This window comes from Meriones unguiculatus, chromosome 18 (genome assembly GCF_030254825.1).
Source record: "Meriones unguiculatus strain TT.TT164.6M chromosome 18, Bangor_MerUng_6.1, whole genome shotgun sequence".
Classification (NCBI taxonomy): Eukaryota; Metazoa; Chordata; class Mammalia; order Rodentia; family Muridae; genus Meriones; species Meriones unguiculatus.
Genome location: NC_083365.1, coordinates 24,415,585 through 24,442,099, shown reverse-complemented (window position 1 = coordinate 24,442,099; position 26,515 = coordinate 24,415,585). Strand labels below are relative to the sequence as shown.

The 26,515-nt window shown below is 40.1% G+C and overlaps 1 protein-coding gene and 1 pseudogene across 1 annotated transcript; one reads left to right on the top strand and one right to left on the bottom strand.

Moving 5' to 3' along the window:
• Positions 1-2,477, bottom strand: part of LOC110553646 (protein DBF4 homolog A-like) — an 11,149-nt pseudogene extending 8,672 nt beyond the window's left edge.
• Positions 2,435-26,515, top strand: Fam98b (family with sequence similarity 98 member B). The gene is made up of 8 exons (XM_021662666.2): positions 2,435-2,546; positions 11,525-11,670; positions 12,731-12,865; positions 13,710-13,888; positions 16,055-16,135; positions 17,012-17,128; positions 22,267-22,434; positions 25,580-26,515. Exons 1-8 carry the CDS (start codon positions 2,476-2,478, stop codon positions 25,973-25,975), a joined length of 1,293 nt encoding a protein of 430 aa, XP_021518341.2. The 5' UTR covers positions 2,435-2,475; the 3' UTR covers positions 25,976-26,515.

The window sequence follows — 26,515 nt, the reverse complement described above, 5'->3', positions numbered from 1 at the left end:
AGAGTTATCTGAGAGGAGGCTGCCTCAATGGAGATGATGCCTCTGAAAGAGCCCGCTGTAGGGCATCGCTTAATTAGTGATTGGTCAGAGAGGGCCTGCACTATTGTGGTTGGTTCTGTCTCTGGGCTGGTGGTCCTGGGTTCTATAGGAAAGCAGGCTGAGCAAACCATGAGGAGCAAGCCAGTAAGCAGCACCCATCCATGGTCTCTGCATCAGCTCCTGCCTCCAGGTTCCTGTCCTGTTTGAGTTCCTGTTCCTGGATTCCTTTAAGGATGAACAGCAGTATGGAAGTGTAAGCCAAATAAATCCTTTCCTTACAATATTTTATTGTCTCTTTGATTATGAGGTGGCTGGACTGGGCTGATAGTTCTTTCTTGAGACCTTGCACAATTGTTGACTTTCCCCTTACCCCTAGGACTATAGTAGATCACCTGATGGCTCAGTTAGAAATGACCAAGATGATAGATATGTCCTGGGATCTTAATCTGGCTTCACCAAATAGTATGTTGATACTTGGTCTCTATACATAACTGCAAAATCTTAGCCTGGTGGTTGGGTTTCTAGATAAGGCATCCCATTCCAAGTACACACAAACACACACACTTATATATTTGCACATATATGTGCAGCTATGATTAATCATACACATTCATGCATAATCATACACATATTTATATGTGACCAACTATTTAAAGACTATACCTGATTGGCTTAACATTATATCTACTGTATTCTATTGATTAAAGTGGTTATAGTGCCTGGCTTGAAGAGGAAAATAAATGTAGCTCTTGATGGGACAGTGCCTAAATCACACTGCTGTATAGCATATGCCATGGGCCTCCTCAGGGATACAGATTTTTCAAGTCTTCCCATCAAAATACTCCCTTGGATTATATTAGTGCTGTGGTTTAAAAAACATTTTGAACATCAATTTTAAAGCAAACATTTACGATTGCTGCAGGTTTCTGCTCCCTTCACTTAAAAAGAAATAATAAAATCTTCTTGCTTACCTCTCTCTACAATACTTAATTACCTAGCAAATTTTTACGGCATTTAATGTTGCTCTAGCTATCTTACATCATGGCCTAACACTTTATTTTCCATTTTTCCTTCTCCTTAATAGATGCTGGGCATTGTCCTCCCTTCTCTATGTTATATTTGATTGTTTATTTACTGAATACATTAATGACAATGGTGTGTAATCTTGCTTCACTATCATAAGTTATTTATTTATCACTTCTTGGGAATCATGAATACTATAATTCACTCACTCTATTTGCTAACTCTTTCCCCCAACATTTTACATTTCAAATTTCACAAGACATTACTATTGCTGTTTTGAACAGCCAATATTTATCTCATTTTGCTCTTCCTAGGAGTAGTTTTCATCATGTTTTACAGTCTTGTGTTTTCATCTGTCATTATTTTCTTTTCAGTCAAACAACCCTGAGATTTTTTTTTGACACAAATCTGCTGGAAACAGTGTATGCTAATTTTTGATTCTCAGAAGATGTCTTTCTTTTCTTCTTTTTGATTTTTTTTTTTTATTTTTAAAGCTGTTTGTTTATTTCCTGATACAATGTCTCACTTTGTAACTCTGGCTGGCCTGGAGCTCACTATGTAGACAAGCCTGGCCTTGAACTCATGGAGCTAGACCTGCCTCAGCCTCCTGGGTGCAGGAATTAAAGGCATGCAGTGGCCTATCTTTTATTTATTAAGGATGTTTCTACTGAATCTGGACTTGCAGCTACTATTGGTATTTTGTTTACTGATATACATTCATATATGATCATCAATACAACACGAAATCTGAGTATATATTTGAGATGACTCTACAGATAAACGGGAAGGATATATCATCTATTTGGTTCTACATTCATAATGAAATAATACTCTCGATCTCTTCTTCTTCAAGCAGGAACACAGCTGCATATTTTGGCTCAATGGGCTTATTTATATGCACACGCTGTTACTTTCTAGCTGGAGATAATTATACTTTCCTCTCAGAATTTTTTTGTTATAGAAAGAGAGATGTATGTGCGTGGGTGACTGGAGAGTTGGCTCACTGGTTAAGAATGGTGGCTCCTCTTCCATAGGACATAATCTGATGCCCTCTGCTGGCTTCATGTAGGGCACTGGCGCGCACACACACACACACACACCATAAATAAAAATTAAAAATCTAAGGTGGAAGAGTCATGATAAAAGATTAACTGATTGACTTCCACACGTGGATAAGACCCAGCACAAAAATTCCATTTTATTATGAACATATGGCTTATTTTCCATTATTAATAAAAATTACTATTGTTGCAAACACGTCTTTCAGATTGCACCAAGCATGGATTGTTTCCAGGCCTGGGTCCCAAGCGCGCCTCCACGGTCGCCATGGCTACCCGCCCCGGAACCTCGGCGCGATGACGCTGGTTTCCGGCGGGATTTTTAGAGTGACGAACAGCTTTGGACCAAGCGACCATGAGAGGGCCAGAGCTCGGGCCCGACACTAGCATGGAGGGGGACATACTGGACACCCTGGAGGCCCTGGGGTGAGTGTTCTCGTGGACCGCTGCCTAGGGGAGCGCCCGCTGGCCCCGCGCGTGGCCGCTGCGGCAAGGGCGCGCGCATCTCCCGGGCCCGGCGGTGTGCGGGCCAGTGCGCAGGCCTCTGCGCTCCCGCTAGCCGGGACCCAGCGGCCGGAACGAGAGGCCAGCCGGGTGCCGGCTGCGGGCTGCGGGAGCTTCGGCCCCCTGTCCTGCCCGTCACGTTCAGCCCGCAGCCGGCTCTCCCCCGGCCTCGGGGATCTTTTGTGTGGACGTAGATCCTGCGCCCGCCGCACCGCACTTCGCCTCTGGACCGTTGTGTCGCACGCTCCTCAATCGGCAGCTTACCCCGGGCTCGGGAGGACTCACTCCGGCTTCTTAGGAGACTCTTGGTTGAGTGTGAACCCCTGCATTTAACCTTCTCCGTTCCTTGATGCCCGTTTGTGTGGCAGGCGGGGAGGAATGACAGTTTTCAGAGTGGTATTAACAGTTTCTCATCCAGGGCGCTAAGTGTTCTGAGGACCCCAGGGGGTGGCGGTAATGAGGCGATCTGGACACGCCGTATTACTGCTCTCTTCCCACCCTGGTTTTCTTCACAGCCCTTGCTGTTTTTCCATGTTTGTCTTGTGAACTTCACCCAGCTCCTGAAAAACGAGTGCTGTGTGGGCTTTCTTCACTGCCGAGGCCCTGGCAACGTACTAGAGGAACGAACAGTGCCAGGTTGGATATATGAGTGGAGAAAAAGTTCAAAGGAGGGTGCATACTTCTAAGCAAAGGGCCAAACGGTTGAGGACTGCTAAACAAATCTCTTACCTTGGTTGGTGCTCTCTACATAATCATTTCCCTTCTCACATGCGGTGTCGTTTTAGGGTAACTTTCTAAAGAAGCTTGAAATCTTTATGCTCCGCCCCTTACTTTTGCTCCCTCAAACTTGGTTGTGCCTCTAGCAAGTGTTACTTTTATTCTACCCTGCTGATGCATACTTTGCTATTACCTTGCATCTGCTTGACCTTGAATAAAATGTTTGTAAAATGAAAGAACAGAACCAGTGATTATTTTAGGGCCATTTGTATTTCTGGGAAATTCTCTTGCCTTGCCTGAGGATGTAACTAATATATGAAGTTAAAGTACTTTGAAGAGTTTGGGCTCCAGTTTGGCTCCCAAGTCAGACATTTAAACTTTTGGAGATCTTGTAAGTCATTAAGCCATGGGAAGACAACGGCTTTATTCTTTGATTTCTTAAACTTATGTTCCTGCCGTAGAGTTTAAGAAAGTGAAATTTGCTGTAAGGCTGACATTTCAGAGAAACACTTGTTTCATATTATTCAGAATGGAGAAGTAGAAGAGTTGCACACTTTAGAATTGATATTTCCTGGGATGGCCAAGAACTAGATTTTAAAGTTTGAAAAATTCCCTCTATGATAACGAAATCTGGAAAATATTACTGATAATGTATTTGTAATTGACCACTGTCTTTTCAGATCTCCATGCAGATTTTGAATAATGTATTTTTATTTTGTGATGAAAACATTTAGTGTCTCAGTGAAAGTGCGATCATGGTTATTTACTTTACATGGTTTCTTACTTTACATGACAGCCATGTAAAGTAAGAAATTAATGGAATGACTTAAAAAGGAAAACTGTGAAAGGCCAATGTAGAGATGTAGTGTGTTACAAAGAAAACTGCGTAGGACTCAGTTTCCTCTTCCGTCAAATGAACACCCTCAAGCAGATGATTTCATGGCCTTTGATTTTGTGACGAGTCCATCTCAGCTGGTTGGGCTGGCTGTGCATTGGAGTCACTCACAGAGCTGATGAAAAGGTTCTGTTCTGGTATGTACCACTGACTCACTGAGTCATAATCTTAAGAGGTATAACATAGTGTTGCAGAGGTTTGAAGCTTCACAGCCCAGGCTCACAGCATTTATGGAGCACGGTTGTGTCCTGACACTGTTCTGAGGAGTTAATTGGTGAGCAAAACAGATTGGTTCCTGGCTTTATGGAGCTCACAGTTGAGAGTAAAAACAGATGTGGTTGGCCATTTATACACTGTAATCAGTGCTTCAAAGGAAAAAGCAGGGTGATAGAACGGGAGGCTTATGGGTTAGTGATAGATTCCTGAAGAAGTGATAGTTGAGTTGAGGGAGGAAGGAGGAGTAGAAATCAACTAAGTGAGATTAGATGGTATTAGAAGGGAGATGGTATGTTCTATATGTTAGGAGATGGGAAGGCCTGGAACCATGCAGGACCATGCTGTGTTAGATCAAGAGGAAGTAATGTCGCTAGAAGGCAGAGTACGAAGGCCAAGGTTGGTGTAGGCTGGACCAGAGCATGCAGTACCTTTACAGCTATGGTGTGTTGCAGGATATTTGATCCCATTGTGAACCCTAAAGTTGTGAACTGTACAACCCTGTTTATTGTTTGGTCTGGTTGTGTCCTAACATACACCTTTAATCCAAGAATTTTCTTTTATTGTAAACAGGTGATTATGTGTGGCTCACCTTGGCCTAGTACACTCCTTTAATCCAAGAGTTCTCTGTATACCAGATTTAATAAAGTTAACCCTAGGTCAAGAGACAGAGCAAGAAACCAGCTGACAGGGATTAAAGAGTAGGCAGGACATTGAGTTGAGTATTTAAGACAGCATGGAGAAGAAGCAGAGCTTTTAGCTCAAGTTCTAGCTTTAGGTTAGGCTTCAGCTCCTCAGCTCCATGGTTTTTTGGGCTTTGAACTAGCAAGCCTTTGGCCTTGGTTTTTTTTTTTTTTTTTTTTTTTGGCCTTTTCCTTCTAGTGAGCCTTTGGGCTTTTTCCATCCCGACCTGAGCTGAGAAGGAAGGTCAGCTGGGTGCTTTCTCTGCCTCTTTGATCTATCGGGTTTTCACCCCAGCTCTGGCTCCTCAGTCCTTATTGATAAATTAGAACAGTTGGGATTTTCATTATCGTTTATAACAGCAGTGGTGTTAATTTGCTTCTTTCCTCTTTAATAGGACTGGCAGATTATTAGATGTCTTAACTTGAAAGTTCCTTCTGCCAGCACATTAGGGAATTTTGGGATCTTATTTAATAGTTTGGGAAAGACATGATGGCTGTTTAGTGGTAGTGGGTTCATCATAGTGTGAAGGAAAGAAGTGCATTATGGGACTTAGTGATGATCCTCAGTGACGGATTTTTAGTACTCAAGGATTCATTTCTTCAATTGGTATGTATTAAGCAACAAAGTAAAATGACATACCATGGACTCAAAATTGGAGAGGGAAGAATGTAAAAATAGGAAGGAGCCAGAAAGCATGGAGAACGAAGAGGAACCACTGGCTAGGAGGTAGTGAGGTTAAAGAACAGTTGTTGAAAAAGAAGCTGGGGAGTTAGGAGGTATGATCAGGAAGGGACATGCTGGAAAGCGCCATTTGGGAAGTAGAATAGTTGTAGTTGTGGCAAAGTCCAGGGAGCATGTTACTGACATGAAGTGGTTCTAGAAGGAGGTTAGGGACTGGAGGGCTCAGGGTGTTCATAGGACTTGCTTGTGGACTTTGGAGAGGTACAAGTTAACGGTAAGAGTAGATGGAGAAGAAAATCTACATCTAACCAAAACAGTGTTAGATGCTCAAGAGGCTCATCGCTGGAACTGCAGGAGAAACTGTCCAGTGCTTTAGACAGCAAGGGTAGTTGTGAGAGCAAGGAGGCCAAAACCCGGAGGAACTGGATGAAGTTAATGCTTCAGGAGTAGGGCTAGCCTGAGACAGGTGAAGACTAGAGTAGTTGTTTACAGATTGAGCAGTGTGGCTGGGCATGGAAAGCAGAGAGTTAGAGGGCTAAAGTGGCACCAGGACCAGTAGTATAGGTAAATGGTAGGAAAAGAAAGGGCTCATATTGTTTGCACTGGCTGATATTCAAAAAATAAATTAGGGGACTGGAGAGATGGCCCAGTGGCTAAAAGCACTGGCTCTTCTTTCAGCAGATCCAGATTTAATTCCCGGCACCCACTTGCGGCTCACAACTATTTGTAATTACAGTTCCAGGAGATCCAGTGCTCTCTTCTGGCCTTAGGCGCCAGGTATTTACCTAGTGCCTAGGCAAGGCAAGCATGCAGGCAAAACACCTATACATATTAAATACATATTTTTAAAAAAAAAAAAGGGAAAAAAATAGGCTTTGGGTAATGGCTTTTGGAGGAAGAACCACAACACTTTAATGGGAATGCCATGGTTTATTCATCTAGCCTGAAGCAATGTCAAACTAGTAGCTATGATTCTAATAAGAGGTGCTGGGTTCTGTAGCTGTTTAGAGTAACAGTAGCACTTCCCCAATTAAATACGGATACTGAAATGCTACCCTCAGCCAGCAACAGACTTTCATTGAGATCAAGGTGGCAGAATGCACCTCCTACTTCTCTAATCTCTCAGGGAGAAGTCGTGGTGATTGTCATCTAGAGAGCACTGGTGACAGTAAGGAAGTACCCCGGGTCTGTGCTAATACAGAGTGGGCTGCTGATGTCCAGGGACAGGGAAAGCAGTTCCTAGACTGCACCCAGCACTGCTTGGACTGGATTATGACAGACAGTTGGGGCTGTTTTAGTCAGATACACTGTTTCATACCCAACTTATTATTATCCCATAGAATATTTTTATATAAATAATTGAAAAGAGACATTTCCGGAAGGTTCGCTCTGGCTTAACACAGGCAATAGAGGATTGTACAGCTCAGGTTAGTCAGTTGCCAGGACTGTGGCAATTCTAATTGAGTTGCTTACCCGTTGCCTCTTTGCTCACCTGTAAACTGAGCCGAATGGCAGCACTCAATTGTGGGGTAGTATGGTAATGAAATGAGGTATTTTGCATACTTCCCTCTGGCCTAGCATGCACTGAACAGTCTACCTGTGTCGGTCACTGCTACGGTTCATTCTGAATTCACATTCAAGTTTGTTAGATGCGTTGTTTTCGGTTTTTTCACCTCACCTGGTGCACTAAGATGTTGACGATTATGTTTGTGTCATTCCCTAAAGTCAGCGGTTTTGGTGATTCGGTCAGTGTTTGTTGACTCTTACAAATGCTTTATTGTAGAAATGAACGTGGGAAATGAATACTCACTCTTGAGTCTCAGTGAGGGGCCATGTAAGGCCTGGAGGGAGACTGGAATGTAGGGAGCAACCTTGAGCTGGAGCAGACCGTGTCCCAGCCACAGCTCTGTCTTCTCCTGGAGGCATCATCTGAGATGGGGAATAGGTTATTTGTTTCATTTAATTACAGGTGTTGACACAGGTCTAAGAGCTTCTGTAGAGAGTTTGGGGTCACATTGGGGCTTAAATCTTAAGGCCACACTTATCTGATGGTGTTACAGAATTAGACTAATACCAAAAAGCATTGAAACAAAGATCAGATGATTTAGAAATATGCATGTCTAGCCTGGTGTTCGACTTGCTATTTAAATCTCATTAAGGAGACAAGGTTGAACCCCAGACACTATTAACAATACTCTGCTATGCTTACAGACAGGAGCCTAGCATAGCTGTCCACTGAGAGGATACTCTCAACAGCTGATTGAAACAGATGCTGAGACTCACAGCCAGATATTGGGTGAAGCAAGGGAGTCTTGTGAAAAAGTAGGGGGATAGAAGGACCTGGAGGGACAGGAGCTCCACAAGAAGACCAACAGAACCAACTAACCAAGGCCCAGAAGGGCTTTCTGGTACTAAAGCGTCAACCAAGGACCATGCATAAACTTGGACCTAAGCTTTCTACACAGATGCAGCCAATGGGTAGCTATGAGTGCCCTAGTAAGGGGAGCAGGGGCTGTCTCTGACATGGACTCTGTGGTCTGCTTTTTGATTACTTCCCCTACCAGGCCACAGGGGAAGAGGATGTGTTCAGTCCTGATTCAACTTGATGTGGTGGTGGTCGGGGAGGCCTCCTCTTTCTTTGAGAAGGGGAGGGAGGATAGGGCCAGGAGGAGAGGTGAGAGGGCCTACGATTGTGATGTAAAGTGAATAAATGAATTTTAAAAAATATATACCAGCCTGGCCTCAAACTTACAGAAATCCACCACCTACCTCTGCTTGTGAAAAAGTAGGGGGAAATTTTGGGATTAAAGGTATGCACCACCATGCCCAGCCTGGCTTAAATTATCTGCAAAATGTACTTTTGAAAATATTTATAGCTAGATAGATAGTGGTTTCGAATGCCTTTAATCCCAGCATTTGAGACAGAAGAAGTCAGATCTCTGAGTATGAAGCCAGCCTATACTACAGAATGAGCTCCAGAAAATATTCTTCATGAAATACAACTCATTTTGACTCGGTGGGTAGTAAAAATATAAAAGTTTGGCAACTTTGGTGAGATGTAGGGGAATGGGTACTACTGATAACTGAATGGTAAAATGTTAGTAGAGAAAATTTATGATTTATTGTCAGTAAATGTTGGATTTTCTACGTACTTTACATACCCATATACCCCAGGATGCATAACAAGTTCTCTGGAGAAGAGCGTCACACCTAGAAAAAGCTTAAGAAGGCCTGCTCTGACTCCTGCAACTGTGTCTGCAGTAAGACTGAGGTACCAAACAGCATGTAGCAGCTACCTCATCTCAAAGAGAAACAAAAGCTTGTTTATACTTATGTTAAAAATAGCTGCAGATGAACAGCCCCCAGTTGGACAGCCCCCAGTTAACTAATAGGGTTCCTTATGTGGTGGGAGTCCGAGCAGAGGCGCTGAGACTCAGATGGCCAGCTAGGGGTGTGGTAGCACACAGCTGTGGTTCCAGCACTTGGGAAGGCAGGGGCAGGAAGATTGTGAGGTGATCAACCTGGAACTTGTAGTAACCTTAAGAACAGCCGGACCTATCCACTGAGGTCTATTTAAAAGACAAATACATGGGAAGTGAGATTTGTGTGAACGTACCTCATTTTATAAGTTACACTTTAAAACTATGTATTCTGCATAATTACACAGCAAAACAATAAATAAAAGTAAAATGAGAAAAAGAAAGCAAATTCCTAAAAATTAAAGAGCAAAACAAAATCGTGTTTATCAAATAGTGACTGGTGAATTTTCTGGGAATGAAACTCATAATTGTATTTTGAATTAAAGATACCATCCTGGTAGAGAAATGTCTGGCTGGGTTGTCAGGAAAGTGAGAAAATAGTCACAAATCCTGGGGACCACTCATAAGATTCATTGGTCACATGAATGTGCTTCTACTAACCAGAGAGAGACAGAGAGAGAGAGACAGAGAGAGATCTTAATATCAGGTGAAAACTGTGAGTGGCTTCTGCTAAAATCTGGCTGTATTGTGCCTAATAAGCCTTCGTTGCAGAAACAATATGTGTCGAAAATTGATAACTAATACAGTTGAGGCAATTATATTAGGTATTTTGAAAATTTTGTTGTCTTGGCTAATACACCTTGTGGGAATATTTTAAATGATAAAACTGAAATAAATATTGCAGGTTAAAATTTCATCAGTCCTCTTTAGCTTTGCTTCATAAACTAGAAATTTGCATTTGTGTTTTTTCACTATAGTTCATACTATTGTAAGACTGTTTGATATTGTTTTATTCATAATATTTTAATTTGTTAGAAAATACGTGAAAAAGCCAAATACTAGTTAGAATGATCAGTAAATTGTACAGCTATTCTACTCTACCCTGAAAGCAGCCACAATCACAAATCAATATAAGTAATATCTATAGTCTGATTTATAAAAACAGGTAGCAGGGCTTGATGAGGACTAGAGGTTTTCCCCTCTAGAGAAAGTAAGAGATTAAAAGTAAACAAGAAAAGTCAATTGTTCTTTTGCTCTTCCCATATCCCACAACTCTCAATTTTACAGCCTGTTTCTTTGATTATATTGTCACACACATCTATCAGTATATATTCTACTATGTATACACATCCTGCTGAGTCCAGTTTTGCTGTTTGTAGTCTCAGGGCTGACCACTTTGTTCTGGAAAACCAGTCAGGGTGCCCATCCCGGGAAAGGCTAATTCTCTCAGCAGTCTTTTGTTGACTGTAGGTCTTTGTCTGGTTTGAGTCCCCAGGAGATTCTTGTCTCCCTTGCATGTTAGCAGTCTGTTGGTACTGTTGTTCAGGTCTTACTTCAGCAGGCTTCTCTCAGAGAAGCAGCCCCACAGCAGAGTTCCTGGTATTCTGGCTCTGACACTCTTTCTGTCCCTTGTTCCTTGGTGTTCCCTGAGCCATGGATGCAGGAACTCTGCTGCAGAGCTATCCATTGGGGCTGGGCTCCCCTCAATCCGTTGCTCTCTGCATTGTGTCCTTTTGTGGTTTTCTGTAACAATCTCCATTTGCTGTAGAGAGAAGCTACGCGGAGCTGTGGGAATGAGGGTAAAACTTAGAATGTAGTTAAGGAATTATGCTGCCCTAGCCAAGTGATGCAGATTCTCTTCAAAGACTGTGCCCTGACAAGCCCCACCTGGCTACGTTCCTTCCTGGCCAGCCATGAGTTCCTTCCTGATGACTTAGACAGCTGTTGTTTACAACAGAAACGAGTTTGTACCTTATGGTTATCTTGCTGCTGGTCACTGCGTTTCATAGGTGTTGCAGCAGGGTAGGGCCACAGATTGCTTCCCTCTCTCGGCAGTGTGCATAAAACCTTTTGGTACTGTGGGAGCTAGACTGCAGGAAGGAGGCTTCAGGTTAGATTCCACTCACATAACCCGAGTCCTATGCCCTTGGTGTCCTCAGCAGAAGAGGCTGACTTTCAACCTCTGACGGATATCCAAGGGCAGGAGCAACAGCCTGTAGTGTTTGGGGAGTCATTTGGACTGCACTGGGTCTATGAATATGAACAGAGAGTTCGCAATAGAAGAAATTAAGATGCCAAGGACATCCCCCCATCCCAAATGTTCATTATCCTTAGCAATTAGGGCAATGCAGATTTAAAACACTCAGGGATTTCATCTTACTCTTGTTAGAAAATAGCAAATATCAAAACAACTTGTGTTCCTTTTTAAACCGTTGTTTCTTTCTTTCTAGGTATAAGGGTCCACTGTTAGAGGAGCAGGCGCTCTCCAAGGCGGCAGAGGGTGGGCTGTCTTCGCCTGAGTTTTCGGAGCTCTGCGTTTGGTTAGGCTCCCAAATAAAGACCTTATGCAACCTGGAGGAAAGCATCAGTTCAGCGGGTAAGCCGCTCTGCTCTGTCCACCCTTCACTTAGCAGTAAAGCAAATGTTTTATCAACAGCATGGCCACGGTGTAAGGGAAAGTCAGAAATAAAAAGAACCTCAGTCCAGGTTATTACAGAGTCTTTGAATTAAATTTTACAGTAATCCAAAACTGATTCTTCAATTTGCTACAAATTATGAGCCATCCCTGCCTATCTGCGGTCATGGACTCAGTATCATTCCCTGGAAAAGGTAGTGTGAACTGGCTGTTTTAAAAATCAGAGCTTTTGATCCTGACTGATTTTGAATTGTTAAACATAATTATAGTCCTCAATTTAAGTACTATTCTCAGGTCTTTATCTCAGGACAAAGATTAACATGGAAATACTGTGATTAAGACCCTCTTAGTACCTTATACAGCTCTTTCAAGTCATCATCATCCTGTAGCTGGAGTCTTCCTGTGTCTGTTGTAGCATTTCAGGTAGTCTGATAAAAGGAAAGCTGAGCAATTATTGGGTATTTACTGAGGAACAAAGTAGCATTCCTTTCCTAAGCTTTTTTTTATTATTATTAATTTTTCTTTGTCATAATGACATTTCATTTTAAGCAAAATGAAATACCTATATTTCAAGTATGCTGCAGGTTCCTCAAAATTATATTAAAGAAAGCAGTCCATGATTACATTCATTATCTGAATATGGAGAAACAGTAGAATTGAACAGTTGCATGGAGCCAGTTAATATCTGTAGCTCTGGTGATGGTTTTGAATATTTTAGCTGCTAATGCTCAATGTCCAGCTTAACTGATTTCATGGAGAGTCCATCTGGAGAAACTTAGCAGAGATTTAAATGTACAATATTTCCAATCCCATGACATGTCCTTCATTCTAAACTTAGATGTCACTTTCTATATGTAGACATTGTGTGCTTGCTTTTACCCAAGTCTTGCAACTACCTATCTAAAGATTGAATTTGAAAGTGAAAATCTGGAACTGAATGTAAAATGGAAATCAACTTGTGGTAAATTTTATAGTGGGTTATGTGGTAAGCACTCAGTGAATAGTATGACTTCTTTTAAAGGGAGAGACGACCTAGAGAGCTTCCAGCTTGAGATAAGTGGTTTTTTAAAAGAGATGGCCTGTCCATACTCGGTACTCATATCGGGAGACATTAAAGACCGTCTCACAAAGAAAGAAGACTGCTTGAAACTTCTGTGTAAGTTGTCTTCCCTGGGGCTTTTAAATGCATGCCTTCATCATATTTTCAGATCAGAATTTATAGACTGATTATTGAGACATTGGATCTCTTACTAGAAAGGCCTTTGTGTTTGACTAAAAGTGTTACACTGTCTTAGACATACATAAACAGCTTAAACTTTACTAGTACACGTTAACACTCACAGTGTGGTCAGTAAATCCCTGTGCTTGTGCACTCTTTGCCAACTTAGCAAGTCTTCCTTTGCCTGACTCACACCTGACCATTTATGATGAAATGTCTGACTCTGCTCTGCCATCTCTGAAGTCTTACCTAATTTTTAAAATTTGTTGGGAAATTAGGCTGTTGCACAGATTACTGTTTGTTTGTTTTGGTTTTGTTTTGTTTTGTTTTTGGTCGTGATGGGCATTGATTGACTATTTTGAAACATTTATTGATCACCTAATGCTATACCAGGAACTGCCTTTGGCACTGAGAATATATCACAGAAAAGAAGATAAAATATAGTTTGTGCCTTCGGGGTTCTTGAGTGAGGCTTGTTTATATCATGGGAGGTTTGGCATGTCTCATCGATCTGTATTCCCCCAGCTGCTCTAAGGTTTTCCTTAGAGCATGTATTTGTTGAACTTTGTGCTACTTCTAGAATTCAGTGAATAATGCCTATTTGTCATTCAGGCTTGAGGCATTCTATAGCTGCTGTTCTCTTTGGTTCTTTGTAAGTTAGTCTTGATTTTGATATTGTTAATACTTGTTTTAAGTAAATTATAGTTCAGGAAATTTTCTCAAATTCTCATGCATGTATTAATGTTATTTTCTGGGTGTTTTTTTTTTGTTGTTGTTGCAGTGTTTTTAAGTACAGAACTTCAAGCTTTACAGATATTACAGAAGAAAAATCATAAAAATTCTCAGTTAGATAAAAACAGTGAAATTTGCCAGGAAGTTCAAGCTGTGTGTGATGCCCTTGGGGTCCCCAAGTCAAACACTTCCGACATTCCACTCCTTTTGAGCCAAGTGGAATCAAAGGTATTATACCTACATACGTACATAGATATACTAAAAAATTCAACTAAATGCTAACGTGTCAATGCTATATTCTAAATAAAAGTTTTCCCTTTCATTGTGATATAGGCTGTTGATTTCAAGAGAAAAACTTGTGTTGCTAGAAGTTTGTATTGGTGGTTTAGCCCTTGCCTGCCATATGGAAGGTCCCAGGTACCTTCCCCAGCACCAAAACAAAAATACTCCCCCAAAGCTTTATATGTAAGCTAAGTTTTGGATGTGTATTTAATACATACAATTTAATTTGTAGTTAATATTCAGGAAATCTATCTTACTGAGTGGGTCCGAAGGCTTTGCCAGAGTTTTCCATGATAAAAATCACTTTGCAAATTCAAGGATCGCTTTCGTAGCTAGCGTTGTAATACAACATAATGAAAGAAGTAGATATTTTGCAAGGTGAAAAACACGTGCCTCCCCCACACCCCATGGGGTGTTCACACTGGGCTTTCTTTCTCGTGGTGAGCAAGCATACTTTCTTGGTTGCTTAGTAAGTGTGTATTGTATAGCAGATGAATAAATAAGAACTCTGATCGGGTAGTTAAAAACAGCTGTCACCTTGTACCTCCTGCGTTTACCTTATAATGTCACCAGGGCTGTTTACCTAAAACACCTTACTATGCCATTCATTTCTGATCAGAAGTAAGAATTTCTGTATTTTATTTTTTTTCATGTGATGTTCCTAGAAGATACTTTGTTATGATTGAAAAAGACAGTTTTTACTTTCTAACTTACGCTGTTCAGTAATGTGACAGCAAATCCATGTCATTTACTGCTCTGAGTATTTGCATGTTGTGATAATAGGTGTTTTTATTGCTTGCAATCTCTGCGTGAGGAAACTGAGGTTCTGTTTTGCAGTGAGGTAGACTGATGTCTGATGTCTAGGCACTCAGCCCCCAGAGCCCCTGCTTATAGCCCGCTACATAACAAGTTACTAAGTCTCATGCATTTCGTGCCCTCTCGAGTGAGAGGCAACAGCTGACCCCTGGTTATTAAGAGATTAAAGTAGCCCCGCAGGTAGTTAGGGGCTTGGGGAACTCACAGAAACAACATGCTTTAAGAAAATGAATGAGTGTAGAAGTGAAGCAGCGCCCTGTGTGGTTCTGTGTGACGCTGTGGGGGTACACTGCTCTGAAGAGCAGAGGCTTTACAGTTTGGGGCAGCGCTGCACAGGCTTGTGCAGGCTAATGCTTAAATATACCACCATAGTCCGCATGCCGGAGTTCACCCATATTACATGTACAAATGTCTGTATTGTGTAGCCATTATTACTAATTATTGAATAACTTTAGAACATTTTAACACCCAGAAAAACAAACCTGTCCTGTTTACAGTCATTTCTTTCTTATTATTATCATCTCAGTTTTCAAGGGGATTTTGAATTTTTTGGAAATTTCTTTGTATTCATTTACTTTGTTTTCCCTGCATGCATGTATGTGTACCACGTGCGTGCCTGTTGGAGCCTGTGGCATTGGGTTACATAGGGATCTTGCTGGGAGTCAAGCCCAGCCCCTCTGAAAGAGCAATGAATGCTCTTAATCATTGAGCCATCTCTTTAGCCTGATTGAATTCTTAAAGAAACGTTACTGCTCCTGATTGTTTGCTGTGGTTACTGTAAAATAAGACAGTGAACAACTCACCAGTTAGAAGGATGAGCACAACTTAGAATTTTACTCTGTAGTCAACTTGTTCAGGCTAAATTACTATTATTGGAATGACCTGTGATGTTACTAAAGCAACAGGAAAGAACAAGTACACATTACAGTATTTATTTGAGAAAAATTGAAGTACTTGTTAAAATGTCTTAGTTTCGCTCTTGAGAGTTTACTGGAAAGTAAAGAATGCCATCTTGAGAAAAAATTCCAAAGTTATTGTACACTCATCATTTGAACTTGACATTTCCGGAACCTTACACTTTTTACTCTGGCAAGAATGCTCTGTGGTTTGAATTAATGTAACTGGCACTTTTTGTGTACTGGGGATTTGGTACTGCTGGGTGGAGGTGTTTTACTAGTTTCACCTTAACATGGTTATTACGTGGTGTTCAGAACAGCACATCAAATAATAAGATAGTTTTAAATTATATGTATGTATTCTTTTGTAATTTTGTAATTCTTTCATATTTACTTTTAGGTAAAGGATATTCTTTCTAAAGTCCAGAAAAACCATGTTGGAAAACCACTGCTAAAGGTTGATTTAAGCTCAGAACAGGCAGTAAGTGTTCCTTTTACTAGTTTTATAACTAAGTCAGAGCATAACTGTATTAGTTCACTTTTAAATGTTTTTGTTGCTGTAATGAAATACTTGAGACAGGCTACCATTAAAAAGAGACTTAGCTCACAGTTTTGAATACTGAAAGTCTAAACTGCATAGTGCCAGCTTCGGCGGGGCTGTCCTTTGTCTCTGTCACTTCCTGGTGGATGGCAAGGCTGTTTGTGTACGTAGAGAAGATAGCAGATGAAAAGTCACGAGATTGGCATCCCATAGTCCTTTTCAGGGTCATACCTGCAGTTGACCTAAGACTCCCCTCTGGGCCTCACTTCACACAGGCTCTCTATGCTTTTCTATTTCCTCCCTACACCTGCCACCTTGCAGACCTTCAATACAGGTGCCTTTGAGGGGACAAGCAACATCTAGTCCATTGAACTGCCTTCCTTAATAAGTGGACATTTAGTATTTTGGCGAATTAGAATTGATATTCTAGAGTAATCTATCATTACACTTTAGTTAAGCTACCGATTTAAAATATCTGCCTAGCTAAAAATGTTTATATTTGTATGTCAGTATATTAGCAGAGTTGTGATTTGAAAGGGTAGTTTGTGAAGCCAGCAGACAACAGTTATTGCTATATTCTTTCCTTATTAATGTGTACTGCTTAGCAAATTGATGTTTTAATTAAGTAAAAATATCTAATGAAAAATATGATAAGAATCTTTAATAGCTTCTGAACACTGTAAGTGTTTTATAATTAAATGTTATTTAAATATTTTTCCATAGTCTCATTATTTAAAGTACAGTGATTTTTCAGGTTTCCTCTCTGAGCAGAATCAAAGAGTGTAATCTTTGTGGTTTCATCCCCAAATTCTTTAGGAAAAACTGGAAAGAATTAACGATGCTCTTTCCAGTGAATATGAATGCCGCCGGCGGATGTTAATGAAACGATTGGATGTGACAGTGCAGTCATTTGGATGGTCCGATAGAGCAAAGGTGAGGCTGCTTTCCCACTGGTGTCCTGTAGGTGGCAGTGTGGGGCAGCTCCTGCAGCGCCTTCCCTGCTGTTAGCACCTAGGCCACATTCAAACTTGAGTTCTGTTCTGAGCCAGCCACATGTTCAGTTTACCAGTGCTTATACATACAGCGATGGTAGTCTCCTACAGGTTCATGTTTGCTGATGACATTTTCCCCCTGGCTTTCACCTTTGGCTTTAATTTGCACGGTGTGATTTATTCCAGTACTTATAAAAGGAGTACCTCTGTGAACTGATTGAGGTGAGTAACTAATGAAGAAAGCAATGTAGGAACAGGTTTAGGTAGTGCTGATGTTGGAACAGGTTTCTTGCGTGTTTTAGGCCATGTGACTGTGTTTTGTCTTCTCATTTAAGACAGCTGAAGGATGGAGCCATTGCCAGCTGGAAGCTTTTCAGATAGCTTGGTTCCTTTAATCCTTTACCCAGTGTTAGCCTGGGCTTCTCTCTGCTCCCCCTCATCATAGTTCAGAATGTTCCGAACAGTAAATAGGGGCAATCCTAGGACGTTCTCTGTTTCAAGGACTGCTATCTTGGATTCTTTTGATAAGCCAAACAAACCTACAAGGTATCCAGCCTCAGGGATTCATCACAAAAGCAATTTATGAGCTTCATTCAGCTAGGGGCTAGCCTGGGCTAGACAAACTAAGACACTAGTTTACATGTCTGTTCTTAGGAGCAGCTCTGTGTTACTTGCATTCTCTTCGTGGTCCTTGATGATTTTTCTGTCTCTGTGTATGAAGTATTACAAGGAAACCAGTCCTGTGTCTGCAGTAATAACAGACACCAAAGCAGGTGGCTGTCATCAAGAAAATTAATTTCTAGACACTTAATTTGAGAAGAATTGATCTGAATGAAATGTTTTTTCATTTTTTTCTTTTGCTATGAGTTTACTATTAATACATAAGACAGCTACTTTGTTAATACTGATTTTTGTATCCAGTAACGTAAGTTTGTATTTATTAGGTCCAAGAGTTTTCTAGTTGATTCATAGGATGTTTTTTTAAAGAAATCATGTTATCTACAAATAATAATAGTTTAAATTTCTCCTTTCATATTTGTATCCTTGTATATCTTTGGCGTGTCTAACTGCTATAGCTAAGACTTCAAACACTATATTAAAGAAGAGATGGGAGAGTAGGCATCCCTGTCTTTTTCCTGCTTTTAGAAGAAATGCTTCGTCTTCATTTCCTATATTGTTGGCTGGGGGTTTGTTGTACATGTAGCCTTTAATATTGTGAGGTCTTCGCTATCTATCCCTAATGTCTTCAGGACTTTCATTGTGAAGACATGTTGAATTCAGGCAAAAGCCTTTCAACATCAACTGAGACGATTATGTAGGTTCTGTCCTTAAGTTTGTTTAAATAGTATAATATATTTATTGATTTACTTATGTTGAACCAACCTTGTCTTTCTGGGATGAAGCCCACTTGATCATAATATATGATCTTAATGTGTTTCTGATTTTTGTTTTCAAGTACTTTCTTGAGAATTTTTGCACCTACATTCATCAAAGAAATTGTTTGTAGTGTTCTTGTTTTTACCCATTTGTGTAGAAGAATAATACTGGTTTTGTGGAGTGATTTAATACTGTTCCTTAGCTTTCTATTTTATGAGCAAGTTAAGAAGAATCAGTGTTGAGTTCTTCCTTGGAAGTTTGATAGAATTCAGCAGTGAATCTCTCTGGTCCTGGGCTTGTTTCCCTCCCTTTCTCCCTCTCTCTCTCTCTCTTTCTCTGTCTCATTTCTCTCTCTCTCTCCCACTGTCTGTTCTCGCTCTCCCTCCTTTTCTCTTTCCCTCTCTCCCTCCCCCCCTTCCTCTTTTTCTTTTGAGGAGAGACTTGATTTATCTCATTACCTGTAGTATGTCTCGTTAAGGTATTTATTTTTATCATCTGGCTTTACTTTTGGTTAATAGTCTGTATTTAGAGGTTCTTTTATTTTAGGTTTTCCAGCTTTTTAAAATATAAGTTTTCATAGAATCACTAATAATTTGTATTTCATTTGATTCTGTTGTGATGATACCCTATTACCAGATTGGCTAAAGGTTTAACAATCAGCTTTTTGTTTGGTTAATTGTATGTATTTTTTTTTTTAAATCTTTATTTCATTAATTCTCTAATCTTTATTGTTCCTTGCTATCTGCAGGGCTTGATATTGGCTGATTCTTGCTTTTCAAGAGCCTTGAGCTGCACTCAGATTTTTTTTTTTTTCCTGTGTGAGCTTTTCAGTTAAAAGTCCTTCCTCTCAGGACTGCCTTTTCAGCACTCCAGAGGTTCTGAGAAATTGAGTTCTCATTGTAATTCATCACTAAGAATTTTAGGTTTTTTTTGTATTAATTTCTTGGGTGATCCACTGCTAATTCAAAAATATGTTGTTTAGTGTCTAAGTATTTTTGTGTCTCATGTTGATTTCTAATTTTATTCCATTGTGTTCTAATACAGCATAAGGGATTCTCTATCTATCTATCTATCTCTTTCTTTGTATTTGTTGAGACTTGGATTTGTGTCCTAAGATATGATCGGTTTTGAAAAAAGTGCTGCTGAAAATAATATATATATTCTGAATTTGGTGGAATATTCTGTATTATTCTGGTATATCATAGTTGATCCATAGTGAATTTTAGATCTGAATTTCTTAGTTGCTTTTAGTTCAGAAGATCTGTCTAAATAGGAGAGTGGAGTCTTGAGGCCACCCTCACTCCTATTGTGTAAGGACTTACGCATTAAGTGTTTGTATGAAATTAGAGGCTCCAGTATATTCAGTGCATAAATGTTTACAACTATTGTATTTTCTTGATGAATTGTTCTCTTTATTAATATGTAATATTCCTTTTTATGTTTTCTAATTAGTTTTGTTTTGAAGTTTACTTTATCTGCTATAAGGATAACTATACGTGCTTATTTACAGTTTCCATTTGCTTGGTAATTTGTTTCCATTTTTTTCATGTCTTTGCTAGCTATTTCTTGAAGATAATGTATAGTTGGTTCTTGGTTTTTTTGTTTTTTAATCCAGTTTTTTAGTCTGTATCTTTTTAGTGGTGAATTGAGGCCATTTACATGTGTGATTATTATAAATAAGAGCTTACTATTTCCTGTAAATATATTTTATAATGTTTTGTTTTGTTAAATTATTGATCTTTCTTTTACTTCTCTGTGCTAATTTTGAGAGTTTGTTGAATTGCTGTGTTGGATATGCTTTTTTCTTTCCTAGGTATAGTTTGTTTATCTGAGCTTTGCATGGAGTGTGCATTTTCACATACTCAGTGAGTAAAAGAGACAGGCCTTCCTTCCTTCCTTCCTTCCTTCCTTCCTTCCTTCCTTCCTTCCTTCCTTCCTTCCCTCTTTCCCTCTTTCCCTCTTTCCCTCTTTCCCTCCTTCCCTCCTTCCCTCCTTCCCTCCTTTCTTCCTTCCTGTTAGGTACTCTATTAAGAATTTTCTGCAGTGCAGGGTTGGTTGTTAAGAATTGCCTTAATTTGTGTATCTCTTGAAATACTTTATTTTTTCACTAGTTTTGGGAAATGCCTGGGTATAGCATTGCTGGTTCACTGTTGCTTGCTTTCAGAGTTAGAGCTACTTCATTCCAAGCGCTTCTGGCTCGTATGGGTGCTGATGTAAAGTCTGCCTTTGTGTATCAGTTGATGTTTTTACTGTGCTTTTTGGGGTTATTTTTCTATCTTTTTTTGACATTAAGACTATGACATGCTATGTGGAGCTTCATTTTTGGTCATGTCTGGAGTTCCATATGCCTTGTGTTTGAATACTATTTCTTTCTCTAAGTTTGGGACATTTTCTACTATATCTTCAAAAATAGTCTGTCTGTCTGTTCCATTTCATTTTAGCTCTCAACTTTTTTTTTTATACCAGACTTTATTCATGCTCCTTAATAGTTTCCTTTTAAATGTCTGTGTTTTTGTCTCAGCTTTGCCCTCTATCCCTGAAGTATGATCTTCTGTGTGGTCTTGTCTATTAATGATGCTTTTAGATATGTTTTTTATTTGGTTAACCATCTTCAAGTATTTGTCTGTTTCTTTTTCAAAGTTTCAATCCCCTGGATGAATTTTTTTTCTTCATAATTTAGACATCTGCTTCTAATTGTTCTATATTTAATTTTTCTAACTTTCATAATTTACAGCAAATTTCAGTGTGTATTATGGTGGTTTCCCAGGAGGATATTTGCCGTGTGAAAGGCTATTAGTTTTAGTACTTGAAGCTCCTGTGTGCAGATCAGTACTGTCTCACTCTCTCCTGATACTGGTGGCATCGCCTTCCTTGTTAACTTCATAGATAAGAAGAGTAACTTGTCAGGAAAATTGAACTTGTTCCATAAGCCTATTAGTCATTTGAATTTCCTGTTTTCTGTTTGTGTCTTGATGCTATTTCCTACATCTTCCTGATTTCCTTTTGATGGAGCTTTTTTTGTTGTTGTTAAGAAAGTTGACATATCCCTTTTAAGAATATTTTCTCAGTTTTTTGATGAATCTGTTTTAAGCTTTGGTATATAATGTATTGAAACTTTAATCTTTGTAGTGTGGTAGGTTTTAAATTTAAGATAAAACTTAAATCCTGGAACATTTAGTAAGTATAAATGTTAGCTTTAAAAATGATATTTTTACTCATACCACATATTAGTATATGGTAGGATTCTACTTTAAGAGTCCTTTAAGTCATTAAGTTCCTACATATTTAGTTTCTGGGTTACCCTTCGAACTTCACTTATTTATTTATTCTCTTGTCTTATTTAAAACCATTCTCAGTAGGGGTACAGTCACTCTAAATATCTAAGTTAAACTGAGGGAAACAGGATAACCAGCACCTCCAACCAGACATTTGATAGTCCTCACTGTTTCTTCAGGCTTGGGTTTTGTTCTACAAGATTTTTTACCCACTCTGTATTGTTAACATGAGTAGAAGTATTTTCTTCTATTTATTTGTCTTATTTCTGTCTGTGTATTTGACTTCATACATTGCATTAGAAATGGGGCGCTTGCTCTTTTTTTCTGTTTCCTTGCTTGTATATTATGAATTTTCTTCTTTTTAAAAAGTTACTGCTTTTTATTCAGAGTCACATGTGCAAATTTTTCCTTCCTTACTGTCATTTAGGCAAAAACAGATAACATAGCAAGAATTTACCAGCCCAAGCGTTATGCTTTGTCGCCCAAGACAACAGTCACATTGGCACATCTACTTGCTGCCCGTGAGGATCTATCTAAAATCATCAGGACAAGCAGTGGCATCAGCCGGGAGAAGACGGCATGTGCCATCAATAAGGTCAGTTTTTCTTTCGGGTTGCTTTCTGCTTTGCTGTTTTTACAGATTTTAGCACATTTTTCCCCCATTTATGTTCGATGGATGAGAAAAGGGTGTCAGAAGGATTTACATCCATTTAAATTTTACACTTACTATCACTTGTGTATACCTTTCAGTTTTTGTAGCCATGAAGTAAATCAAAGCTTTCTGAATTAGAGGAATTGAGAATTGCCTTTCCCTGTAGCTTTATCAAACATTTGCTTTATCCATTTGGTTAGTAAGAATCCCCAGGAATTGTTGCTACCACTTCTTTGTTTTATTAAATTAAAATCTCTAAGCATCTTTTCCCAGTTCAGAGTAGGGATCCAGGTTAGGACAGTGGTCTTCATGAAGTTTAAGATGGCTGAGATTTGATTGTGTAATGGCAACTGCATCACAGATGAACCCAGAACATCACCATCAGCTTGAACAGGAAGTTATCTGTCTAGTGGAGCATCCACAGGCAATTTTATGACTAAAAAACAAAAACTCAAAAGCAAGGATGCAAGTCGTTGCTAAAGATTTCTTCTCCCTTTGCTCTGAGATAGGATTTCTTGCCAGGGGCATTTGGTTTCCCCTATTTCTCCCCTCTCCTCCCCTCCTGCATGCTAGGTAATCGCTCTACTAGATCTACATTGCTGTCCCTTAGGGTGATTATTTAAAGTCATTTTTTTCTCAGTGTTTATTTTATAGTTTATTTTGGGGAGAGCTTGTGAGCTGTTTTTGGACAACATCTCTATATATCTGGCAAGATGTATATGGTTTGGTTATTAGGGCATTACTGTTGGGAGTTAAAGATTCTTAGATGTGGAAGTTGTTGCGTAAGGAGAGTGTATTAGTATTTTATTACTTTGTATCCCTGGCTGGCCTGGAACTCAGGTGACCTTGAACTCACAAAGATGGACAGGTCTGCTTCTGGCTCCCAAATATGTGGATGTAAAGCACAGGCCACCACACCTGCCAGAATGCAATATTTGACATAACTTCTATGAATTTAAAAATAATTTTTAAATTTATAATGTGATTATATGAACTCCTGCACCTTTCCTTCCTCCCGTCCCTCCCATGTAACCCCCATTCCCCTAGTGCATGAACCCTTCTTCTCTTTCTCCAATTCATGGCCTCTTTTTCTATGTGAGTTTGCCTAGAGGTGGCTTTGCAAAGCGTTGACTGCTTTGGTTGAGGGGTGAATAGTTTGTCTTGCCTTCTGCAGAGCAGGAGCAGGAAGCTGTTTGATTCCCCGTGGCTCTGCCAGGGCTGTAGCACCCTCCACAATTACCGTTGATCTTTCACTCTGTCAGAGCATGTAACATAGCTTATGTCCACTGAAGAGTGGAAACTTCAACTCTCTGTAGTTTATCCTTCAAGTGTTGTTAAAAGCACAGTTAAGGGAACTGGTCTTTGTGTGCATGCTCTTTCATTTGAATGAGGTTTAGTAGTCCTCATTCAAAATGTTTGTGTTTCAAATGATGTTCAATAAAGATTCAGATATTTTTTTAAAAATAAAAAATTAAATTATATATAGTTTAGAATATCCACAGTGATCAATTAAAACACGGAATTTGTTTTGTGTACACCTCATACAAATAGTTTGGGGGTACATTTTGTGCCATATCCTTTTATGTGCCTGTCAGCTTCTACTGTGCAAACCATGATGTCATTTGTAGAATTTTTCACTGTGCCATCATGTTGGTGCTCAGAATGTTTTGAGTTGTGAAGCATTTCACATTGTATTTAGAGTTAGGGTGCCTCACTTAAGTTTCCCCAAAGAAAGGAGCAGTTGAGGAGAATCCTTCTCTCACTGTCACTTGTTAGATGACAGGCTTTGTGTGGGGAGACTCGCCCCAGATTCAGAGCCCAGGTGGTCAAAGTATGAGTGACAGCCGCAAAGGCTCTGAGCCCAGAACATGGCGCATGGCCTGCAGACAGCTCCACGGGTTGGAGAGTGTCCTTTCAGGTGCTCAGTTGGTTTGAGCTGCCTCCTGGCAGCTAGGCTGGTTTCCATTTCTTCTTCCAGGCAGGAGGACTAGTCTTGGAATAGTCTTTGCAACTGGGTTGTCTGAGAGCGATGCTCAGCACCCGGTTCTGTTTACATACTCCTGTGGAAGGAGAGGCCTATCGAGTCTGGTCAGTTTCAGGGACTTCTTGAAGCTATTTTGAGTTGTTTGCTTCCTATGGTAATGTTTCCCTCTGGGAGGAAACTGCTACAAATTGTACTTGGGATTGTTGTAATGCTCAACTCTGCATGTTATGTAGTCTATACACTGACAAGCGACAGTGTGCCTGAGGAGTGCGGTCTTATTGGATAACTCATTGTCCTGTCAACCCCTGTGCAAAGTTCAGTGTGGTCCATTTATAAATAAATGAGTATGTGTCCCGCTCAGCAGGACTGTCATCGTGGAACCTGGAGGCGGGTGTGGGAAGGGGATGGAATAGGAGACGGGAAGAATGGAGACAAGACAAAAATCTGATCAAGTCTCCATCTATTGTTCTTTAGGTTATAACTTACAAAAAGTAAGAATGGGCAATTTGGGGGAGGAACTAGTTTCAGTGAAAATCACAGAGCAGGACATTCTCAAGGAAGTTCTCAAAGGGGGAGTAAAGTTCTCATACTATACCTGCCAAATCCAAACGGTTGAGCAAACCTCTAACAATCAAAGAATACCTGCCGTCCAGGGATGAAAAATCACTGTGCCGTGCTTGGCACAATATACATCATGGATTCCAAGCAGGCTAGAATCAAGCAGTCATTTTATGGCTCTACACAAGTATGAACTTGACTAAGTACGTTATATAGTTTGTGTCTTTAAAAATGTTTTGCTAAAATAGTTCTTAGTGTGCCTAATACCTCGTTTGTCATATATTTTGCTAAACAAATTTAAATGAGAGAAAATTAACAAGACTAACTTTTAGGAATACTGTTTTAGTTTGTTTAAAAATGTACTCTAAAGAATTTGTCAAACATCACACATTTTCAGTATTAGTTTATACCATATTCAATCCTTTTATGTTATTCAAAAGATTTGGCTCCTTTTTTGGAAATAATAACCTTTAATATCGTTTGAGACCTTTGTAAATTTTAACTCTGAAAACCAGAAACTTAAAGAAAACTCTTTCTATCCCACAGGTGCTTATGGGAAGGGTGCCTGACAGGGGAGGACGCCCGAATGAAATTGAGCCACCACCCCCTGAAATGCCCCCTTGGCAGAAGAGACAAGAAGGCGGAGGGAGGGGTGGTTGGGGTGGTGGAGGTGGAGGCGGAGGTAGAGGAGGTGGTGGGGGTGGAAGAGGTGGATGGGGAGGTGGAGGAGGGTGGGGAGGGGCTGGAGGAGGGGGAGGAGGATGGGGAGGAGGTGGCGGGGGAGGGGGTGGCAGAGGAGGCTTCCAAGGCAGGGGAGACTATGGTGGGAGGGGGGGATTATGGCGGAAGGGGGGGCTATGGTGGGAGAGGGGGTTATGGTGGAAGAGGTTATGGAGATCCATATGGCGGAGGAGGAGGAGGAGGAGGAGGAGGTGGGTATAGAAGATACTAAAACCTGCAGATGTTAGAGAACACTGCTTCTTACTAGATACAGTAGACGTAATGTTCCGAGGAGCATACTTGAACATCACCCTGAGGTAGATCATGGTAGTGTCTTTGAGGTTGACATTCTTGAATACGGAAGGCCATTTAAACTACCGGGTGATCCTGCAACATGATCTTTTCCATATTCTGTGTACTCAAGCATGCTATGTCTTTTTAAAAAACAAAACAAAAAAAACCTATTTTTTAAAATGTAAATATTTATTACCAGCAACTTGGAAAATGGAATGTATTTTATTGTCATGATTGAATTTAGACTATCAGCTGGTATTTTGTTCAGGATTGAAACACATAAATGGCACCCACCTACCTACTCTGTATTCCTGTGGATCTGTCCTATGTTGTTAATTCTCTTTTACAAAATAGAGAAAGTGTCTAATATTTGTGCTTAGTAGGCAGTTGCCATTTTTTTAATAGGTTGAAGTCCCTCTGGTCAGGTTCCTATTAAATTTCTGTTGACTGAAGACAAAGTCTTCTTTA

Coding starts and splice junctions, on each gene's coding strand:
- Fam98b (XM_021662666.2), top strand. CDS start 2,476: ATGAGAGGGCCAGAGCTCGGGCCCGACACTAGCATGGAGGGGGACATA. Junction 12,866..13,709: donor AGACTGCTTGAAACTTCTGT/GTAAGTTGTCTT, acceptor TTGTTGTTGCAG/TGTTTTTAAGTACAGAACTT. Junction 16,136..17,011: donor ATTTAAGCTCAGAACAGGCA/GTAAGTGTTCCT, acceptor CAAATTCTTTAG/GAAAAACTGGAAAGAATTAA.